Below are 22,508 nucleotides of genomic sequence, written 5' to 3'. Positions count from 1 at the left end.
TGAGTTTCCATTCGGCGCATTTTCAAGTCGCAATTTGTAGGGTAATGGAAATGCAGCTAGTGTCTCCTTCAAACGGAATTACAACTTCTGTTTCTACGATAAAGCGGCTCTCCAAGGTGTTCATGTTTTAACCAGGGACAATTTTCACATCAACAGCCACGTCCAAATATTACAACGTCACCACTGCCAAAAGGTGATTTAAAAAGGGTTTACCAGCCGAAGCAAACTTTTCCGGAAAAAACAAAACAAATGTCCTTTTGGCCTGATTTTTTGGCATCACACCAGTTCATTCTTCGACTTCACGAAGTATATCATAGCCTTAAGATGGGGATGTAAAAAAAAAAAAGTAATACTTAAAAAAAAATTGCATTAGGTGTGTTTTTGCGTTAAGTTTACAATACTGCATATTTTTGACACGTAACTTAGCTTATTAAAAAAAGGGGGGAAAAAAGTAATTTTATACTAACAAATGTAAAGTCAATACAGATGCTGTATCCATTACACAGCCCCGACTTTTAAACTCTGGGCTTAAAGAATATCCAGAGTTTCCCACTTGTAACAAGGATATTGTGGTGGCTTTCATGTGCCATAAATCAAAAACAATCTTTCCGACATGACTTGGAAGTCACCATATAAACCAAGCAACTGACAAAATTGCTGTAGCTGCTAACAACTTAATTTGGGACAATGACAACAACTGGATTGGACAAGAGTTTATGCAAAGGAGTAGCAACAATGGAGCTTCTGTTATCAGCTGCCCGACACAGATGTGGAGGAGCAGTAAAACTACTAGATAAACCAACAGGTCTACGTCATAAGCACTGATGTTGACCTCACCTCAATGATGTTCTTGGTGAGGGGTTCAGTGATGACCTTTAACATGTCTGGAGCGTCTGCACCGGTCTGAATGTTAAAGGATTTGATCACAAGGTCAGTGAGCCGGTAGAGGAATCCTGAGGCCACCTCCAGAGGCAACAGCACCAGGACAGACAGCCAGTTAAAGAAGTCATGGACCGTAGCACCAGCAAATGCCCTGAGCCACACAGAATGAATGACAAATCCCATTTCTCAGATGTGCAACCATTTCCTTCATCAGCAAGTAACTTCAAAATGGTTGAAAAAGATCCATATCACTGCTAATTTTGCACCCCTATCTTAAGGCAAAAATGTGTGTGCAAATGAATCCAGCAAGACCCTCAACAGATGGTATCACACTATTTTGGGGGCATATTTAAAGAGGTCATGGCATGGATTTGTTTTATTATTTTAATATAGGGGTGTAACGATTCATCTACTACATCGATGTATCGATTTATATTCCTATGATCCAACTACATCAATCTGTGCTCTGCAAATTGGCCTTCCGGGTGACATATATTGATCTAATGTCGTTTTAAAAGGTAATCAATTGATTGTATCGATAATAGGAAATAATGCATTTGATTCAAGCATGTCAGACTTTATATGGATGTTTTTTCTTAGCACTTTTAATGATAAAGGCGTTAAACATTACTCAGTCAGCCTATATGTGACGTCAGCCGCACGCGGCAGCAGCAGCTCAAATGAAAACAAAACATAGCACGGACAGGATTTGTCATGAGAGCGGATGACCGAGCAGAAGCCAACGAGCGAGAAATTTCACACCACCATTGCAGACCAGTGTGTGGAAACACTTTGGCTTTAGTAAAGACGGAGATGTTCTAAATAAGTCACTCGCTGTTTGTAGTAGTATCAGGTTCAGCCACTGCTCATTCTACCTGAAGAGATGTTGGTTGCACTTTATTTTTTATATTTATATTATTGTATTATTTTTATGTTGAAAAACAGCAGCAAAAGTAGCAGGTAAACCTACTGTTAATTGTTAAAGGGGGGGTGAAATGCTGTTTCATGCATACTGAGCTTTTTACACTGTTAAAGACTTGGATTCCCATCCTAAACATAGACAAAGTTTCAAAAACTAATGTTGGACGTTTGATAGAGTATTTCTGTGTTAAAAATACTCCTTCCGGTTTCTCACAAGTTTCGGAGAGTTTTTTTCGAGTATGGGTCGGCTTGACGTTAATAGAGCGGAAGGTCCTTGTATGGGCCGTATGGGCTCTTCTCCCGGTAGGGTGCGCGCGCGCGCGTCACTAGAGCGAGAGAGGAAATGCACGGCCATAAACACTCGCTCAGCTGCAGATCCACTCGTCGGTGAACACTTACTTACACTCCACTTTATTCCTGAGTGACATCAAGCGACTTCAACGCTTCAGCACAGCACTCCGGGAAGGCAGCGCTGCATTTGAACCGATTTGAACTCAGAAATGACGGGAAGTTTCACAACATCGCTTCCGTCGCGTCGCAAATCGGATTTCCACAGTCACTGCTGTCACAGGACTTCACCAAATCATACCAAAGAAGTGTGTTTTTGACGGAGCGGTCCCAGCGCTTAAGGTTCGGTCCTGCTTTGGAAGCAGCCGGTGAGTTAAACTGCTTCAAATGTCTGTGCTTTTGCTTATCGTCGCGTGAGTAAACATCAGTAAACGACACGATCGCGTGCTTCGTCATTCAAATGCGCTAACGGTTACTCCATTGTTGTTCTATGAATAACGTTACACTAGTCTGACGTGCAAAACCGTTTTGCTTGCTACTGCTAAGGTTTAGTCGCATACAAGTCCATAAACCGAATCATGTCCTCATAAACTGCGAGTAAAGACACACAAATGTTGACAGGCCACTAAATACAGTACATACCATACCACAGAGACGGACGTCCTGCTGTTGCTGTTTCTCCTGTTCAATTTATTTCAACCTCAGATTAGATTCTGAATCATATATCTATTAGCTGAGATAGCCATCGGTTTCTCCAAGCTTGAGGACGTCACCGCTTTGATCGCGATCGTCATTCTTTAGCTCCCCCTCCAGGCGCTCGGTTTTTTCCGGAAAGACTCGGTACAGCCCATATTTCTTTCTAAAACTAAAGACTTTTCGGAGATATGAAGGATGCAATACTACTCTATAGGTACTCAAGATTGACATGAGATTGACTGAAACTGAGTGTTTCACCCCCCCCCCCCCCCCCTTTAATGTTAGTTGTACTTTATTTTTGATATTGATATTTTTATTTTCAAAAAACAAGCAGAAGTAGCAGTAGTAGCATGTTGGTTGCACTTAATGTACTTTTATTGAAAATGAGAGCAGAAAATGTTAACTTCCTGTTAATTCAACCTAAACTGTTGGTTGCACTTTATTCAAATAAAATGTTTAAACAAAACACAAAACAAAACACATTTGCCATTAATTGTTTACTTTTTTAATATATCCATAATTAATTGATACCTCGTTCTCTTAAAAGAAACAACAGGAATCTAGGAAACTTCACCTGCACGTATTTATTTCAGTCACACTGATTTAAATTTTTGGCAAAAAAATTGCTGAATCGATTTCATGTCACTGAAACGTTTCAGATCATATAGTTCTAAATGAACCAATATCGTCCTTGAATCATATCGACAACCTCAAATCGTGATACGAATCGAATCGTTGTTAAAACGAATCATTACACCCCTTTTTTTATATGTTCCTTGATGTTCACTTTTTTTCAACCTTTATTCTAACACTCGGCCTAAATTGATCAGTTTTTAAGAGGCCGATCCTTTAAGGCTAGTCAGTAAACGGCCACTTATGATTGGCTAACGCCATTGTATAGGAAACAATATCAACAGCAACTCAAGTAAGTGTTTTGAAAACATTATCCATATAAGCCATCTGTCATTTACAGATAAAGCATTATGAAACTGTTCACTTGAGTTGTGATGCAGCTGCTGTCAGATTCAATAACAGTTTCTTCGCAAACTCTCCATTACACTGTGCCTCGATTAAAAAAAAAAAATGCTCCGAACAAACATATAATACTCCAATGTGATCCAGGACCCCATTAAAACAAGCATTCACTTGTTTCCGAAACTAGGATCCTTCTTAAGGCTCTACAGAAATGACGCGCCAAAGTAAATGTTCTTTCACTGAAGTGTGTGGAGTATAGCAGAAAATGAACCTATATCTGTATACTGTATCAGTGACAGTCAGATTATAATGGGTTCTATTTGCTTTTGACAACGTGACACTCACATCCGGTGAAGGCAAACGTCAGCCGTGAATGGTCTAAAACACCAGTGGGCGGGGCCCATGATGCGATGATGTAGTACTATTTGTCGATGTCTTTCTCTAGAGGGAATCATATGCAAATATATTTGCCTGTGTGACATCACAAATCCCACAATGTCAAAACGAGACGCTTTTGGAGCTTAAATTAAATAAATGCTTTGTTTTTAGTGTGACGGATGTTTTAAACTATGAAACTTGCAAGATGTTTTAATTATCTTTTGAGATGAGAAATCAATTTGTTTTGGTCCAAAGACCTTTCCTATGTCACAACCCCTTTAAAATGACAAAAACTCACAAACAGCAATATAGGTGATCAAATATTTGAACGCAAAACACTTCAGAAATAAGATTTAATTTATTTCCGTGACTTTTACAGGCCTGGAAATCAGAGTTTAAAACGTGAACTTATGTTGTCCATGACTGTGGGAACTAGGGTTGGGTAAAAAAAAGATGATTTAAAATTGATTCTTATTTTAACAAACAGATATCGTTTCTTATATCCCCCAAAAATCAATTGTATTCAATACTAAAGTCGATAGCACAGTAAAAAAAAAAAAAGAGAAAAAATTTTAGGCCCCACTTTATATTAGGTGGCCTTAAGTACTATATACTTACATCAAAAAATAAGTACAATGTACTAACTGTGTTCAAACTGTATTGCAAAGCACTTTTGCTGATATTGAGGTGAGATATGGGTAGAGTTAGGGTCAGGTGTGATGGTATGGGTCAGTTTAAGGGTCGGGTTAGGTGTAAGGGAAGTGACAACTGTGTAATTACAAATGTAACTACAGAAATTAATTACAGAATTACATGCAGGTATTTTTAAAATGTAAGTACAATGTAAAACCATGTATGTACACAATAAGTGCATTGTATTCAATGATTAATTACAATGTTAGTACATAGTAGTTAAGGCCACCTAATATAAAGTGGGTCCAAAATTTATACTTCACACAATGCATTTGTGTTTTAATAAGGTCATTTGTTGCATTAGTCAGTAATAAAACAAGAATAAAAAAACACATTAAAAGCAGTAGCATAAATAAATATAGAATAGAATAAAGATACAAATTAAACAATGTGGTATATTTTTTTCAGGTAGGTCTAACAGTAGTATTCAAGTAAAAATAGGCCTCCCATAGAAAGTGAATAATCAAATATAAAATAACTCTGAATAGTCCTAACTTTATAAGTTAAATATAGACTGATCCTTCTTTTAACTTTTCTTTTGTCATTTGATTGTCATTAATACAGACAGCAGCAAGTTTTAAAGGCTGCTTCAGACCTAACAGAAGGAAACGATATGCTGTTAACGTTCACATAACCAATGTGAATATTTGCCAAGACATAACGGTGTGTGTTCTGGAACCTGACTGGAATGTTTATTTAGGCTAATACGCTATACGCAAGCATTCTTTGGTTGAGCACGCACCGACTGAAGGCCGTCTCTCAGAGAGTACTTCTCTCAGAAAGGTTTAAAATTACTGATTGGCTCTGATAATCTGTCTGGATTCAACCTACATGCTGTTGTGCATAAACGGTCAGTGCCATCGGTACTACGGTGCTGTAGAAAAACAAGTACCGTCAGGATTTTAAAATGTTGATACCGACTTGGTCCCGAAGTATCGTTTTTCGTGACATCCCTAATCCAAAATAATCAATATTGAATCAAAAGCGTGTGAATAGAAACCGAATTGTGAAATTTGTGTCAATACCCAGCCCTAGTGGAAAAACCCTTTAATATGAACAAAAATCTATTTGCTTAGTTGGGTTTACCTGCGAAACTCATTGCGGTCTCCTGTTTGCATCACGGCCACGATGGTGTTCGTCACAGAAGTGCCGATATTGGCACCCATGATGATTGGCACTGCTGACTTCACCTCCAACACTGAAATTATAATATACTATATTATATTATGTCTCTTATGATCACCAAGACTGCATTTAAATTAACAATACAGAACACATTAATATTACAAAAATTTTAAATACATTTTCTATTGTAATATACTGTAATTTACCTTGATGCATTAAATTAACCTTGACCAATTCATTCAACTGTTGTTGAATAAAAGTATTTATTTCTTAAAATATTCACCCTAACTGTAGTGTCTGATATACAGTGGGTATGGGTAAATATTCAGACCCCCTTAAATGTTTTACTCTGTTATATCGCAGGCAGCCATTTGCTAAAAAATTTTTTTTTTTCGTCATTGATGTACACACAGCACCCCATATTGACAGAAAAACAGAACTGTTGACATTTTTGCAGATTTATTAAAAAAGAAAATCTGAAATAATCACATGGTTCTAAGTATTCAGAGCCTATGGTGACACTCATATATTTAACTCAGGTGCTGTCCATTTCTTCTGATCATCCTTGAGATCGTTCTACACCTTTATTTGAGTCCAGCTGTGTTTGATTATACTGATTGGACTTGAGTAGGAAAGCCACACACCTGTCTATATAAGGCCTTACAGCTTACAGTGCTTGCCAGAGGAAATGAGAATCATGAGGTCAAAAGAACTGCCTGAAGAGCTCAGAGACAGTATTGTGGCAAGGCACAGATCTGGCCACGGTTACAAAAAAATTTTCTGCTGCACTTAAGGTTCCTAAGAACACAGTGGCCTCCATAATCCTTCTAGGAAGACCTAGAGCTGGCCATCCAGCCAAACCGAGCTTTCGGGTGGCTGAGCTCGAGATGCAGTCGGGAGATGGGAGAAAGTTGTAGAAATTCAACTATCACTGCAGCCCTCCACCAGTCGGGGCTTTATGGCAGAGTGGCCTGACAGAAGTCTCTCCACAGTGCAAGACGCATGAAAGTTTGCTTAAAAAAACACCTGAAGGACTTTTTGATAGAAAATAGAACTTTTTGGCCTTAATTCTAAGTGCTAAGTGTGGAAAAATATATCTGTCCAATACAGTCCCAACAGTGAAGCATGGTGGTGGCAGCATCATGCTGTGGGGGTGCTTTTCAGCTGGAGGGACAGGACGACTGGTTGTAATCGAGGGAAAGATGAATGCGGCCAAGTACAGGGATATCCTGGACGAAAACCTTCTCCAGAGTGTTTAAGGCCTTAGACTGGGCCGAATGTTCACCTTCCAACAAGACAATGACCCTAAGCACACAGCTAAAATAACGAAGGAATGGCTTCACAACAACTCCGTGACTGTTCTTGAATGGCCCAGCCAGAGCCCTTACTTAAACCCAATTGAGCATCTCTGGAGAGACCTGCAAATGTTTACCATCCAACCTGACAGAACTGGAGAGGATCTGCAGGAGGAATGGCAGAGGACCCCCAAATCTAGGTGACTCATGGCTGTATTAGATCAAAGGTGTGCTTCTACTAAATATTGAGCAAAGGGTCTGAATACTTAGGACCATGTGATATTTCAGTTTTTCTTTTTTAATAAATCTGCAAAAATGTCAAGAATTCTGTTTTTTTCTGTCAATTTGGGGTGCTGTGTGTACATTAATGAGAAAAAAGGTGAACTTAAATGATTTTAGCAAATGGCTGCAATATAACAGAGTGAAACATTTAAGGAAGTCTGATTACTTTCCGTACCCACTTTACAGTGATACAATTAGACATGTGCCGATTTTTGGTAATGTGATATATCACGCTAATGAATATGCGTAATATTGTTATCGTGGGCACTTCAAAATATTGTAAATAATAATTTATTAACAATTATTACATTTTTTATAATGCACTCAAGAATATGTTTCCCATCAACCGTATAAATGCCCAACACCGCTGTATTCTGCGTCAAAGGGACACGCGCTCAGGTGTAAATGAGAAGCACATGAACCAGTGAAGGAGACGCGCTAATGAAGTGCCGCTCAGTGACAGCAGACGGCGCTGATGAACTGCAGAATGCAGCTTACCCCGGAAACCAGCCAAAACAAAAGCAACCGCGCTAGTTATTATTTTAAACTTAATCTGGACTACAACATGCCCTAATGATTAGAATTTTTTTGATTATTTGTTATTGTTTAGTAAAAATTTGAGACATACTTCATTAGTTAACATGTTAATTCTATATTACCAAACTGACAATGAAAAATACTTATAAAGAAATAATTATTGTAAGTAATGTTCATTTCTTAGTTACTGTTTAATAACATTACAATCAAATTCAAAAGAACTTTTTAATGGACCTAAGATAAAACTAACAATGTTCAGTTGTATTTCTTAACTAACATTACTAAAAACATTATACTTTCTGTACCAAATGTAGCTATTGCTCAATCTTAGTTAATGCATTAAATAAAGAGACCTTATTGTAATTCGTTACCTGTTGTTCTTTATAGCCTAATTCTTTTGCACTTTAATCTGTTTGAAAATTGTACTTTTACAGCTCTGGAAAAAATTAAGAGACCACTAAACATTGATTTCTCATTGATTTCTCAATGTTAAGTGGTCTCATTTTTTTTCTAGAGCTGTATATATTTTTGGTGCATTGTATTATTGTATTTAAACATTTAGTTATTTTTGTTATTACAAAAATAGTTCTTAAAGCGGTTATGCTATGACAATATTTTCTGTATGATGATACTGATATCGTGATAAAAGCTTCAGCAATTAATCGCAACATGAAAAATTGATATCGGCACATGCCTAGATACAACTAGCAATTAAGACTTAATACGACATAATTAGGGCTGGGCAAAAAAAAAGATTTTCCATTCATCGTTTTTTTATTTTTATGTGGTAGATTCAAAATCGATTCTCAAAGGCCACAGATAGATTTTTTTCCATATTTTTTACGCAAACATTGAACACAAGATTAATGCAAATCTAACTACTAGTCTTCTCCGCTAGATGTCACACTCTTATTTGCCTTGTGTAATGTTACAAAGGAGTGAGAGCTGCGCATGTCATTCATTTATTCATTCATTCAGTGATTACAGTTTTTCTCAATTGCTAAAACACTAAAACCCATCGGCTGAACAAATTTCTCAGTTGCCTGAACTCATTTAGCTAATTGTGCAGTCTGTTGTCAATACCTTAAACCATTTCACATCATAAAACACAATTTGCAGATCTCACTTAGACTTTTCAGCAAATCTCTAAACACATTCTCATTGTCAAGACACATACTGCTCTCTAATGCACATGCCATTCATACGGGTTAACACAAGTGGCAACAATCAAATACAAATAGAGAACACAATGTCATTTAATGAACACAACCACTCAAAACTGATTTAACCTGTTTCAAATGATGAGACAACCAATATAAGTACAGTGCATTGTAGGCTGTATACTGTACAATTAACAAATCGTATTGCCCTGAACATGTTGCTTTCCATTTGTTTACAGTACTGACTGCTCAATAGATTTTGACTGGTTGCAGTTTCATATCAACAAAGAACGAGCTTGTAAGATGCAGAGTACAGTACTGTAAAAATCAGCCTAATCTAATGAAAATGCATATCTATAGCACAAGTTGTATTTATCGTGTGATTTATATGCCAAAATGAGTTTTTATGAGCATGTGTTACGCAGTTTTTGTGTGCATATGATATGTCCTTTATATTGTGTTATGTGCACATACTCCAAACAACTAAACCTACCCAATGGGGTGACAATGCAAATCATATGCACATAAAAAATAATTGTGCCGTATAAATCGCACAATAAATACAATTTGTGATGTATATGCATTTCATGAGAATGAGTTGGTAAAAATAGGGCTACAAGCAAGAGGAAGAACAAAAAATTGCAAAGCAATGCAGAATAGTAATAATTTCTGATCAATTTTGAGCTACTATGATGAAACATGTTTTCACTCATCACAAGACAATGACAGAAAAATATGAAATTTGTTTTAAGATTAAAAATTTACTTCTGCCTGAGAACTGTTTTGAACAATATGTTTTCTATTTTTTGCTGTATTGTTTACTGATTGCTTGATAGTGTTTATCATTTTGATCACTTTGTTTATGATTTGAGAGCAGTGTTTGATTTTGAACACAGGTAAAACTGTTTTGAGGCGAAAGTTTCATTTTGCAAGAGAAGTCAGAGGTTTTGTGAATAGTGCTTGAAGAGGAGGTTTTGTGTTTAATGGTTTCAGAAAATGGAGCAAGGTTTCAGAAATAGTGTTTTAGCAATTGAGAAAAACTGTAAATGGCGGCTTCCGGTGTGTTGTCGATGTTTGTAATGCTGAGGTGAAATGTTGTAGTAATACTACAAATCTGCCATTTGAGACATCATCCAGATGTTGCAACACCTCCACAGCCGAGCACACAACCGCTAAAACTAGATTACATACACGCGAATGCTTGCCTTGCATTATGGTCATTGTATTAAACTTGAGCGTTCATGTAAGCACGTAAGTTTGCCATTATAGACATATTCAAATCCATATTTGAGTCAATAGTTCAATAGGACCAATAATTCAAACCTAATAGCTTAAATTATAAACTGATTTCCTCAAATAAGTTAGTCCACATAAGTCAGCACATTAAGGTATTGTTGTTCGTTACCACGGCAACTACTTGTGTCCAGGTTTGAACGCGCTTCTTGTGTATTAAAAGAAACTGCACACATAATGGGCGGCAAAGAAAGAAAAGCTTGTTGTGTACTGAAAATCATCTAATATCCTTTTTATGTTTTAGAATAGATCAAAATATCCATAAAAACTAAATTGTAAAAAAACACTCCTCAGACAAAAAATTTTCATAATAAAGTTGCATCAAAATTGTATTTTATTTAACATAATTGTATGCATTTGAAATATAGAGATGGGTTCTGTTTTAATGTACCCGAGTGTACCTAAAATAAAAAGTTGAATAAACAGGTTTGTGGCTCTTAATTTCTTTTTAATTACCCGCTTGTAAACTTATGTTCACTGTTCTTTTTTTTATAAATACCTATAGTATTTGTATTAAATCTATATTCATTGAGTTGAGCCCTAGACAGAATCTATATGAATGTGCTACAACGGGTGTCAATTTCAAAGGTGGACACTTTACAGTGTGGATATCGATTTCTTTTTATGTTGTAAACAATTTGTGCTACTGCTGTTACATAGACGAGCTTATCACGAGGGAGGAGATATGAGTCAGACACACACACACAGACTCACATCCAGATGACACCATGCTGACCACAATGGAGGACGAGGTGCTTGAGCTTTGAACCAGAACAGTGACCAGAACTCCAATCACCAGCCCGGCCACGGGGTTAGACAGGACCGCATTGTCCTGGAAGATATCGCCCGCTGCCTTCCCTGCACACAGCGACAAAACCACCACACATCTATTTCTGTTCAGAGATAACAAGCCTATATTATACATTAACCCTGTTAAACCGACGTGCGCTTTGATAAAGTGCCATTTGTTTGAAGTAAATGTTTACCTTCAACCTACAAAAGATCACACACTAACACTTTTCCCTGTTTTACCAAAATATTTTCTACAGAGTAAAAAAAAAAAAAAAGTAATCCAGTGTTGGGTAAGTTACTCTAAAAAAGTAATTACATCTTCACCAGTGTAATTCAATTACTTTACTTATTATGGTCTTTAAATAGTAATGCATTACTAATAACTTTCTAAACCCAATAACAACCTCAACCAGCGAATAATACAAGGATAGACATAAAACTGCTCTTAATTCTTTCAAACAAATATAAAATTGCATAAATAAATATTTAAAGGGTTAGTTCAACCAAAAATTAAAGTTATCCCATAATTTAAGTCATCCTAGGTGCCATAACATTTTAAATTTGGATATTTTTCTTACACAAACCCATAAATTTACTTCAGAAGGGCTTTATTAACAATCTGGAGCCCTGTGGAGCACTTTTATAATGGATGGATGCACTTTTTTGGGATTCAAATTTTGGGCTCCCGTTCACTGCCATTATAAAGCTTGTATTAGCCAGGACATTTTTAATATAACTCTGATTGTGTTCGTCTGAAAGAATAATGTCATATGCACCTAGGGTGACTTGAGGGTGTGTAAAATCATGGGATAATTACAATTTGGGTGAACTGTCCCTTTAACTCATCAAGATAAATCACTGTCCCTTTAACTCATCAAGATAAATCACTGTCAGCTGGAACTATGATGATACTATTAGTCAGAGTGATGATAATATTAGTATAAGGTCTAGACACACACATAGTATATTATAAAATATATAACATCAATATATCAACATATGCGTTTATACATACATACATATATATATATATATATATATATATATATATATATATATATATATATATATATATATATATATATATATATATATATATATATATATATATATATAATTTTTTCTTTTTTTTGTGTGTGACTTTTTTTTTTTTTACCCCAGCAGGGAATATATCTAAGTAACAGACAAATATTTATTTATTCGTTGTTATTTATACACACACAGGCCTCAACACCCAGTCCCACGACATTACCCAGGATTGCCTAAAATGGTCTGGTCAGAAAAAGCGTCTGGTCAGCTCGTTTGAGTGTCTTCCCAGGGTTTATCCTTCTTATTTATTTATTTTTTTTGTGGCTTTTTAAGAATTTCCATTCAGATATAATATTAGGTTATGGCATTATGGCACGTTTGATCCTGATTTAAAAGTGCAAGGAGAAGTTAAATTTCCTAAAATTCTCCCACTTTGTCAAAAACCCTATTCGACAGTTGTAGTTTAGCACAAGTCCCCTCTCTCACACTCTCTAGCTTATTTTTAAAAAGAAAAAGGTTAGGAAGTTCAAAAGAAGTTAAAAAAAGTTTGCTACCTCCTACCAGCTGGAAAGCGGAGCTCAGGATGTCCAGAGAGCAGACGAACACGTAGAGCAGGGCGACCAGAAGGACGAACTTCACGATGGACTTCAGTACGCGCAGAACTTTCCCCTTCGTGTCGTGATCTGCGGGAGAACACGGACAAAGAGTGTGAGGCGCCGCCGAGTCCTGCTGCTCGTGCCGTGCGCTTCACCCGTGCTGCCCTTACCTGACCACTTCACCCCGGTGTCCCGGAGCTCGGGCAGATCCCACGGGTCCTCCTCCTCCTCCTCCTCCTCCGGCTCGGATACTTCTGCCGTGTAAGACGGAGGTTCGGGTTCGGGCGCATTTTTGCCAGAGTGTCCTGCGGCTGTGAGAGTAAAGACATGCGGTTGAAGAGAAAGGACCAGTGAAAGGGGAGGACGGAAGTGCGCCACTGTGTGGACGTGGCTTTATAAGGTAACGGGGCACGTACCGAGTTCCGGCGGCGTGGCGAGATGAGTCTCAGCTATCGGAGCCATTGCCTTCAGTTAAAAACAAATTACAACACATCACTTTCTTTCTTTCTTTCTTTCTTTCTTTCTTTCTTTCTTTCTTTCTTTCTTTCTTTCTTTCTTTCTTTCTTTCTTTCTTGCTTGCTCTTTTTCTTTCTTTCTTTCTTTCTTTCTTTCTTTCTTTCTTTCTTTCTTTCTTTCTTTCTTTCTTGCTCTCTTTCTTTCGATGAAAACAGTTTAAAACATGTATAAGCAGTGTATAAAATGATTTATAAGCAGTGATTTAAATAAAATAAAACACCTCAAGTAACTTAAGCCTCAACACCTCAATAACCACCTCATAAGTAAACAAAAGTACAACATAAGCATTTCTTTATAAAACAGTGATAACAACAATAATCAGCTTGAAACAACTATGTAAATATAAAAGTTTAAAAAAATACTTTTTAAGAAAATTCTAATTTAAAAAGTTATAATCTATTTATAAAGTGGTGATTACAAACAATAAACAGCTTAAAGTAACTATGTAAATATAAAAGAAAAACTTTTCATAAACCAGTTATTAAAACAATAAACAAAAAAATTAAAAGTAAAAAAGTTATTTTCTATTTAGAAAGTGGTGATTTCAAATAATAAACAACTATACAGTAAACGTAAAAGTTTCTTTCTTTATTTCTTTCTTTCTTTCTTTCTTTCTTTCTTTCTTTCTTTCTTTCTTTCTTTCTTTCTTTCTTTCTTTCTTTCCGTTCTTTCAACGGTTTGTTCAAACATATGAAATATGAAAATATGAAAACAAAAGTAAAAATTAGCAGTGATTTAGTCTATATGTTTGTCGGCTCACCTGCCGGGATTGTGGTGGATTTTCCATGTGTTAATATCTTGCAAATGCACACAGATTCACTCTGTTATACTTATAGAAATAGTGAGCAATGATCATTCTGTCAGTAGACCATTCATGCGTCAATATTCAGCAATTTCCCCCACACAATTAAGCAACCGTTTATTTACTCCCTGAGACTCATCTGCAGTGAGCACATGCTTGCTCAGATACACCCCGACCACTAAAGACAGAAACATTACACTGGCCCAGAAAAAAGTTAAAGCCTCAAATCTTAGAGACATACGAAAGCATAGACATATCTATCTGTTAAAATTGTCACTTAATACCAAGCATGCTTTGCAAAGCACTAAGCAAAATTATTTTAGGCCGATGCTCCTACCTGTCCTGTGAGTGTGTGGCCGATGTTAGTCCAGGATCTACCTGTAGAGGAGGCGCACAGGTGTCTTATATACACTTGCAGCAGGAGAGCCTGCGCGTGTGTGTCACTGCTCTAAAGTCCAGAGCGGGTGGTACTACACCTCAGCTCACTCACAGTGAATACAGGCAAATACAGGGCAATTATCAGCGATCTGTCATATAACCTTGAAAACAACTTTAAAACATAACGTTTCCTAATACTGTAAAATTGTTAAATTGTATCCTGTATTTTCTCCCTGCACCAGTAAAACTTTTAAAATATCTATTTTATTTTATATTATTCCAGTGGAAGTTTGGATTTCATCAACAGGAGGGCTAAGCCCTTAGTCAGGGCTCAAAACTAAGTTACTTGAAAATAATTACTTGTCCTTATAATTACTTGTTATTTATCTTAATAAATAAATGAAATAAATAAAGTTATTACTTTCATTAGTTTTGACCTAGCCTTACATTTACATCATTGTATACAATTCTCGATCATAGCAACAAAAAAGCGTGCTCATTGAGTCGCTCACGGCCTAAACGCTCCACGTGTGATCCGCTCACATTTTTATTTTATTGTTTTTATCTATGTTGATTATGAAAAGTGAACAGCAAGAGTAATAATAGACACATAAGATACACAATATGTTGGAAGACATGGAGTGGGTCAGGAATGATTCTGACCACTTCATTAAGTTTTGCTTTGTAGAAAGCCTTTCTTTAAAGTGATTTTTTCTTCATTTTTATCAATGTTTAATCAACCAATTGTCTGGATTTAATAAATAATAAGCTAATATAGCAGACAATATAATCATGGTGCTGGTGCGATCATGTATTGTGCATGAACTGGAGCACGTGTCATAAATGAGCCGAAACTCAGCGTATACTTGTCTCACAGACATAAGAAATATGTCTAAAGCTTGAAATGTCTACTTTTAAACGAAACCATTTCAAACGAAAATAAATAGGTGGTTTGGCGTGTCCACTACTAACTAGTGTCCACACCAGCGGACAATATCGTTCTTCTTATTTATCTTTAAAGCAGGTTGGATTCTGATATTATTACAGCCCCAAAAAATCAACTGGGAAAAAAATTGCTCTAAAAGTGCAATTTTGCGGTTCTTTCATATTAAAGGAACTGTATGTAAGAAATGTATTTCAATAAATCATAAAATGGCCCTGTCACTAGACATTAAGAAATCATGTTCATTTCAAATACGTATATCACTGACAACAGTAGTCTGGCCAGGATATTGTCATTTAAAGGGGTGATGAATTGAGAAATCATCTTTCCCTTGTGCTTTTGATATATAAAAGTTCATGATAATATAAGAATATCCTGTAAGTTTCAGAGCTGGAAACTTCCTTATTAGTCAAAGAAAAGCTTTTATAGACATCAGACTCAGAAAACGATTCTGTGCTTCATCCTGATGTCATCACGCGACAAAACACTGCTTCTACCCAACGTGTAATTCAGTAGCCCCGCCCTCCGACTCATGAAGCTGTTCAGATCATTCTAGCCAGCAGCAATAACAATGTGGAAGAAGATAGCAAGATATTGTGGAAGAACAGTCGCATAAGCTTCCTTTGGATCCTACTATCAGGAATGTGTGATACTTCATTTATTTTGAATGAAGTTCCAGCTCACGTAGGGAAGACCGTACGTGTGTTTGCTTCATTTCACTGCGGAATCGTTTGAAAGCAAGTCTCAGGTGCTGGATTTGCAGACACACTGAGATTAAAACACAATGTTGTGCTTCTATATTGGATCTGAGAGGAATGGTGCAACAAACTTATGTGAGTAAAACGTCTTTTTTAGATGTAGTAATAGTAGTCTGTGTGTTTGGGCTGTGTACCAAAACGTACGCCCATCGGCAGAAATTCTTTCTTGATCTGGTTGCGCACGTGTGTGTGTGTGTGCGTTTGTGTGTGTGTGTGTGTGTGTGTGTGTGCGTGCGTGCAGTTCGCATTTATATCAACCGATCGTGCGGGTCATGTAATACAAAAATAATCCAATCAATCCAATTCCAATCAATCGCGGGTGGATGAGAAATAAATCGTTGTGTTTGTTTGATGAAGACGTTTATGAGCCCTGTGGTCGAGAGAATCATTCTGGTTGCCGCTTTCAAATCAATCCATCCCTCATGTGGACTAACAGGGGAGCTGAAGCTCATTAAATATGCAAATCTTCTCCAATCCTAGCCGTGGGCGTTTACTTCCAAGTCTCCAGTGCGGCACTCCCATCAAAACCCAGCGTTCAGGAGAGAGCCTCAAAACCAGTGTAGAAAATAGCCTATTACTTATTAGTTATGATGTTATTGAATGTAAAAACCACACAAACGTCATTAGTTGACCTCAGACAACAGTATAAAAACAGCCAGTTCATGACACCTTTAAAAGTTGTTTTTGTAGCTCAACTGATGTTGATGTTGTCATGTTGTGTTTGGCCTGAAGCTCCGCCCTCCACCTATTGACCAATCACAAAGTCAGTAGTGTTTGGGCGTCCGGGTTGCCAGATCTGCTCTAGTTACCACAGCTGCAGATCTACAAACGTTCCTGCTGATCCTGCAGCCAATCTGGCAACCTCGAGTCAGGGGGAGGGGGGGAGGGGGGATAGTGATTGCAGTACCAGTTTTGGCCACAATCTTACATACACTTCCTTTAAGAAAGATTTTTAGACCCATAAGACCTCCGTTCATCTTCAGAACACAGTTTAAGATATTTAATATTTAGTCCGAGAGCGTATGCAAGTGTATGCACACCATGGGCGTAGATTACGCGGGGGACGCGGGGGACGTGTCCCCCTCACTTTTAATAAAATTTATTTTCGTCCCCCGCACTTTTACTGGGTCTCACCGATCCTAGTCGACCCGCTCCGAGTGGGATTCGAACCAGCGTTACCCTGTGCGGGGGCGGGCAAGGTAACAGGGACGCTAAAAACAGCTTTCTTTAATCTCGGTTGATAGCGCGCTTATTGAGGTCACGGGCAAGTGTATTTACATAGAAACCAATGTGAATAGCCTACATCGAGATTTAAATACAGAGACAAAAAATTATCTATGCATGACATGTAATTTTATTCGAATCTAAATATGAGGAGGGCGCTCTCTCACAGAAAGTCCAAAAGTGTATTCGTAGTGGTAATATCCAGTCACGCTGGAGCTGCAGCTGAAGGAAAACAATCGTTATGATGATGAAACATGACGACGACAATCAGACGATTGCGAAAATATATGCTTTATGTGTGTTTTTCAAGTCACCTCAATGTAGGCTATTTATTGAAAATAAAGTAGCCTGAATAATAAAGCAGCTTTTAATGTTTAGTATCTTCTGCTCACCAAGGCTGCATTTATGTAATCAAAAATAGTTAAACAGTAATATTTTGAAATATTATTACAAATTAAAACAGCTTTTTTTCCTATGTGAATATATAGTAATTTATTCCTGTGATCAAAGCTGAATTTATCATCATTACTCCAGTCTTCAGTGCCACATGATCCTTCACTAATCACTCTCATATGAGGATTTCATAATCACGAAACATTTATGATTATTATCTGTGTTGAAAACGTCTCAGGTTACGTATGTAACCCTAGTTCCCTGAGGGAACGAGACGCTGCGTCGAAACGCTGTGAGAACGCCTCTGTTTAAATGCGTCGTGAAGCGCCTGTAGAACCATTCCATCGGAAAAAAGATCGATCGTCGGCGTGATGACGTCATCGACCGGAAGCTATAAAACGTCCGTGAAAACAAACAGGAACTAACTTCTGATAAAGCCTGAAGTAAGTGATCACGGACACGCCGGGAGTATGGCAACGCGACGCAGCGTCTCGTTCCCTCAGGGAACTAGGGTTACATACGTAACCTGAGACGTTCCCTTTCGGGGAACTCGAGCTGCGTCGAAACGCTGTGAGAACGCTTATACCCACATCGCCATAGGACCAAGTGTCTCGTATGTGTGAAGCCGAAGCGCACACGGTTACGAGAGTACCTGTGCCCCTACTGTAGATGCCAGGTCTAGTTCGTAGAACCTGACGAAGGTAGAAGGAGACGACCAACCGGCCGCGTTACAGATATCATGGAGGGAAGCCCCCGACAAAAGTGCTTTAGAAGCAGCCATACCCCTGGTTGAGTGCGCCCGGACAGCCAGTGGAGATGGCTGCCCGGTAGCTTCATAAGCAAGTGAGATGGCCTCGACCACCCACTTGCTCATCCTCTGCTTGGATACTGGGGCCCCTTTCTTAGGGGGTCCAAAGCAAACAAACAATTGTTCAGTTTTTCTCCACAGGGCAGCTCTGTGGACATAAGTATCCAGTGCCCTCACAGGACACAGCAGATTTAATCTTTCCTGGTCTGACGTCATAAATGGAGGAGGACAGAAGGCTTGTAGAGTGATGGGGCCCCGCGGGCTCGTAGGAACCTTGGGGACATAACCCGGCCTGGGATGCAGAAATGCTTTCACCATCCCTGGCGCAAACTCTAGACATGAGGGCTCTACCGACAGAGACTGAATATCTCCTATCCTTTTAAGAGATGATATGGCCAAAAGGAAGATGGTTTTTAGGGTGAGGAACTTATCCGAAACCTCCTCCAGAGGTTCGAACGGAGGTCCGGACAAGCCCCTCAGAACAATGGCCAAGTCCCATGCCGGGACCCTCGAGTGCATAACTGGCCTCAACCTTAATGTGCCACGAAGGAAGCGTGTAATTAGAGGGTGTCTTCCCAAAGACACTCCACTGCAAGGGACGTGGACAGCACCCAAGGCCGCCACGTACACCTTAAGTGTGGAGGGGGTCAACCCTGCAGAGAACCTCTCCTGCAGGAACTCCAGCACTGTACCAACCGGGCAGTTAACTGGATCCCACTGGCGTTCTCTGCACCATGCTGAGAAAAGTCTCCATTTCAAAGCGTACAGCTTCCTTGTGGACGGAGCTCTGGAGTGTAGGATGGTCTCTACGACCTCGGCCGAGAGACCCTCCTCTATGAGCCTAGCCCCCTCAGAGGCCAGGCCCACAGTTTCCACATCTCTGGGCGTGGGTGCAGGAATCTCCCGCCCGCCTGAGAGAGTAGATCCCTCCTGGTCGGAATCTCCATCGGAGAGCCTTCCAGGAGAGATATCAGGTCCGAAAACCATACTCGGGTCGGCCAGTTCGGAGCCACTAGAAGTACCTGGGCCCCGTCCCGGCGTACCCTCTCCAGAACTCCTGGAAGCAGGACAATCGGGGGGAAGGCGTACAGAGGCAGCCTCGGCCACTCCTGTACCATGGCATCCAGCCCCAGCGGGGCCGGATGGGTCAGAGAAAACCACTGCGGGCAGTGAGAATTCTCCGCCGAAGCGAACAGGTCTGCCTTCCCATAAACCTTCCAAAGGAGCTCTACCACCTCTGGGTGGAGTCTCCATTCCCCGGGCCTCGGCCCCTGTCTCGACAGGCTGTCTGCTTCCTGATTCAGGGCCCCCGGGATATATACTGCCCTGACTGACAGCAATTTCCCTTGGGCCCACAGGAGGATCCGATGTGCCAATTTGTCCAACGGACGAGACTTCAGACCCCCCTGGTGGTTTATGTAGGCCACCACGGACGTGTTGTCTGTTCTGACTAGTACATGGTGGCCCCTGAGGTCGGGCAGGAACTGTTTCAATGCAAGAAACACTGCGAGCATCTCTAGCCGATTTATGTGCCAGTGCCGCTGATGCTCCTGCCATAGACCCTGGGACGAGCGACCACTCATGGTCGCCCCCCAGCCCGTGAGAGAGGCGTCTGTCGTTAGCGTTACGCGACGAACATGAGCCCCCAACACGGGACCCTGAGATAAAAACCCCGGGTTTTTCCACATGACCAGAGCACGTAGGCATCGCCGCGTGACTTTGATCGTGCGGAGCGGATTTCCCCTCGGGGAGAACCCTTTTGTCTTGAGCCACCACTGCAGTGGCCTCATGTACAGTAGGCCAAAAGGTATCACGTTGGACGCTGCTGCCATGAGACCTAACAGTTTCTGGAACTGTTTCACAGTGACGGCTCGGCCTAGCTTCTGTTCTTTGGCGGCTGCCAGGATCGATGCTATGCGTGTTGGCGATAATTGCGCCCGCATAATTACCGAGTCCCAGTTCACACCCAGAAAAGTGGTTCTCTGAGCCGGAGAAAGCACACTCTTCTTGGCGTTCAGCCTCAACCCCAGCTTCGACATATGGGCGAGAACAGCATCTCGATGCTGAACCGCCATCTGCTCTGTATTCGCTAGAATCAGCCAGTCGTCGATATAGTTCAGTATGCGGATGCCCTGTAGACGCAGCGGCGCCAGAGCTGCATCCACACACTTGGTGAACGTGCGGGGTGACAGTGCTAGACCGAAGGGAAGTACACGATATTGGTATGCCTCTCCCCCGAAGGCAAACCTCAGGAACTTCCTGTGATGTGGAAGGATGGAGACATGAAAATACGCATCTTTGAGGTCTATGGTGACAAACCAATCCTCCGATTTGACCTGCGCTACAATCTGTCTGAGTGTAAGCATCTTGAATTTTAGCTTGGCCACCGAGCGATTCAATAGCCGCAGATCTAATATCGGGCGTAAGCCCCCATCCTTCTTCGGCACGATGAAGTAACGGCTGTAAAAGCCAGACTCCCTGCTGGGAGGGGGAACCCTCTCTATAGCCCCTTTTTGCAGGAGTGTCTCTACTTCCTGTGCCATTACCAGAGCCTGCTCCGGGCCCACCTCTGTAGGCAGGACACCGCAGAAAAGAGGTGGCCGACTTCTGAATTGAATGGCGTACCCCTTTTCTATTATCTGCAGGACCCAACGAGATATATTTGGTAGACGTTTCCACTCGTCTAGAAAATCTACTAAGGGAACCAGCCTCTCGAGGCTGGCCTCTGGTGTACTTTGAGCAACAAGCACAGTGCCCTGAAGCGGCGGACCGGCAGGGAACAACTGACTTGACTGCTCGGGGACCCCCCGAAGGGGGTGCGGACCACCCTCGGGTGGCCCGCGGAGACCGACTGCGCCCCGGCATTGCGGCAGGGTTGGCAGCGCGGCCCCCCGAGGGTGCCGTAGGGAAACGGGTACCGTAGGCAGGGGTAAGCACCGTTTCCCTACGGGGGGAACCACCCTCAGCGTCCTGACGCTTCTGGCGTCAGGAACGCTTCGACGAGGCCTTCTTGGCGATCAGGACTGTCCGCAGATCAGCCCTGCCCCTCGAAGGCCTCGTCTGAGAGCGCCGCCCCTCGTCCCCACGCTGAGGGGGAGCTCGGGCAGCGACGCTCTGTTTCTGCTGAGCCCTGTAGGAGGAGCTCGTACTCGGCTTGGGCTGCTTGGTGGTATCAGCAGCAGCCCCAGGGACCTGGACCCGGAGAGGGAGGAACTGCTTGAGCGCCGCAGCTTGCTTTTTCGACTCCTGGAACCTCTCGGTGACAGTGTGAACTGCGTCACCGAAGAGGCCTCCAGGAGAAAGCGGCGCATCGAGCAGAAAGGCTTTCTCCCTCTCCTTGATGTCTGTGGGGTTTAACCATAGATGCCTCTCCGTAGCCACCAATGCTGCCATGGAGCGGCCCACACATCTGGCCGTCTCCTTGGTGGCCCGGAGAGCTAGATCGGCTGATGATCTTAATTCAGCGATAATATCACCCCCCACAGCATCACTACCGTCCAAATCCCTTAGCAGGTCAGCCTGGTATGCCTGCACGATAGCCATCGTGTGCAGGCATGCAGCCGCTTGACCCGCCGCCGAGTACGCTTTACCCACCATCGCCGACGTTGTTTTTAGAGGTCTGGTGGGTAAAGTCGGGGCCTTCAGGGACGATGCCGAGGAAGGCGAGAGATGGCTCGCAAGCGTCTCTTCAACCTTTGGCATCGCCCCATAACCATACTGTCTCAGCCCGCAAATGTTGCTGTA

The 22,508-nt window shown here is 40.8% G+C and overlaps 1 protein-coding gene across 1 annotated transcript in view; it reads right to left on the bottom strand.

Annotated features, from left to right (window-relative positions):
- Nucleotides 1-22,307, bottom strand: part of slc34a2b (solute carrier family 34 member 2b) — a 36,892-nt gene extending 14,585 nt beyond the window's left edge. The window contains exons 1-6 of the mRNA XM_067447469.1: nucleotides 22,172-22,307; nucleotides 13,113-13,319; nucleotides 12,901-13,029; nucleotides 11,240-11,383; nucleotides 5,920-6,031; nucleotides 838-1,033 (exon numbers count right to left, since the gene is read on the bottom strand). Coding sequence (XP_067303570.1) covers nucleotides 838-1,033; nucleotides 5,920-6,031; nucleotides 11,240-11,383; nucleotides 12,901-13,029; nucleotides 13,113-13,319; nucleotides 22,172-22,307 — 924 coding nt within the window. The remainder of the gene's footprint in view (nucleotides 1-837; nucleotides 1,034-5,919; nucleotides 6,032-11,239; nucleotides 11,384-12,900; nucleotides 13,030-13,112; nucleotides 13,320-22,171) is intronic.
- Nucleotides 22,308-22,508: the final 201 nt, after the last annotated feature.

This window comes from Pseudorasbora parva, chromosome 6 (genome assembly GCF_024679245.1).
Source record: "Pseudorasbora parva isolate DD20220531a chromosome 6, ASM2467924v1, whole genome shotgun sequence".
NCBI lineage: Eukaryota > Metazoa > Chordata > Actinopteri > Cypriniformes > Gobionidae > Pseudorasbora > Pseudorasbora parva.
This window is presented reverse-complemented; position numbering and strand designations above follow the sequence as displayed.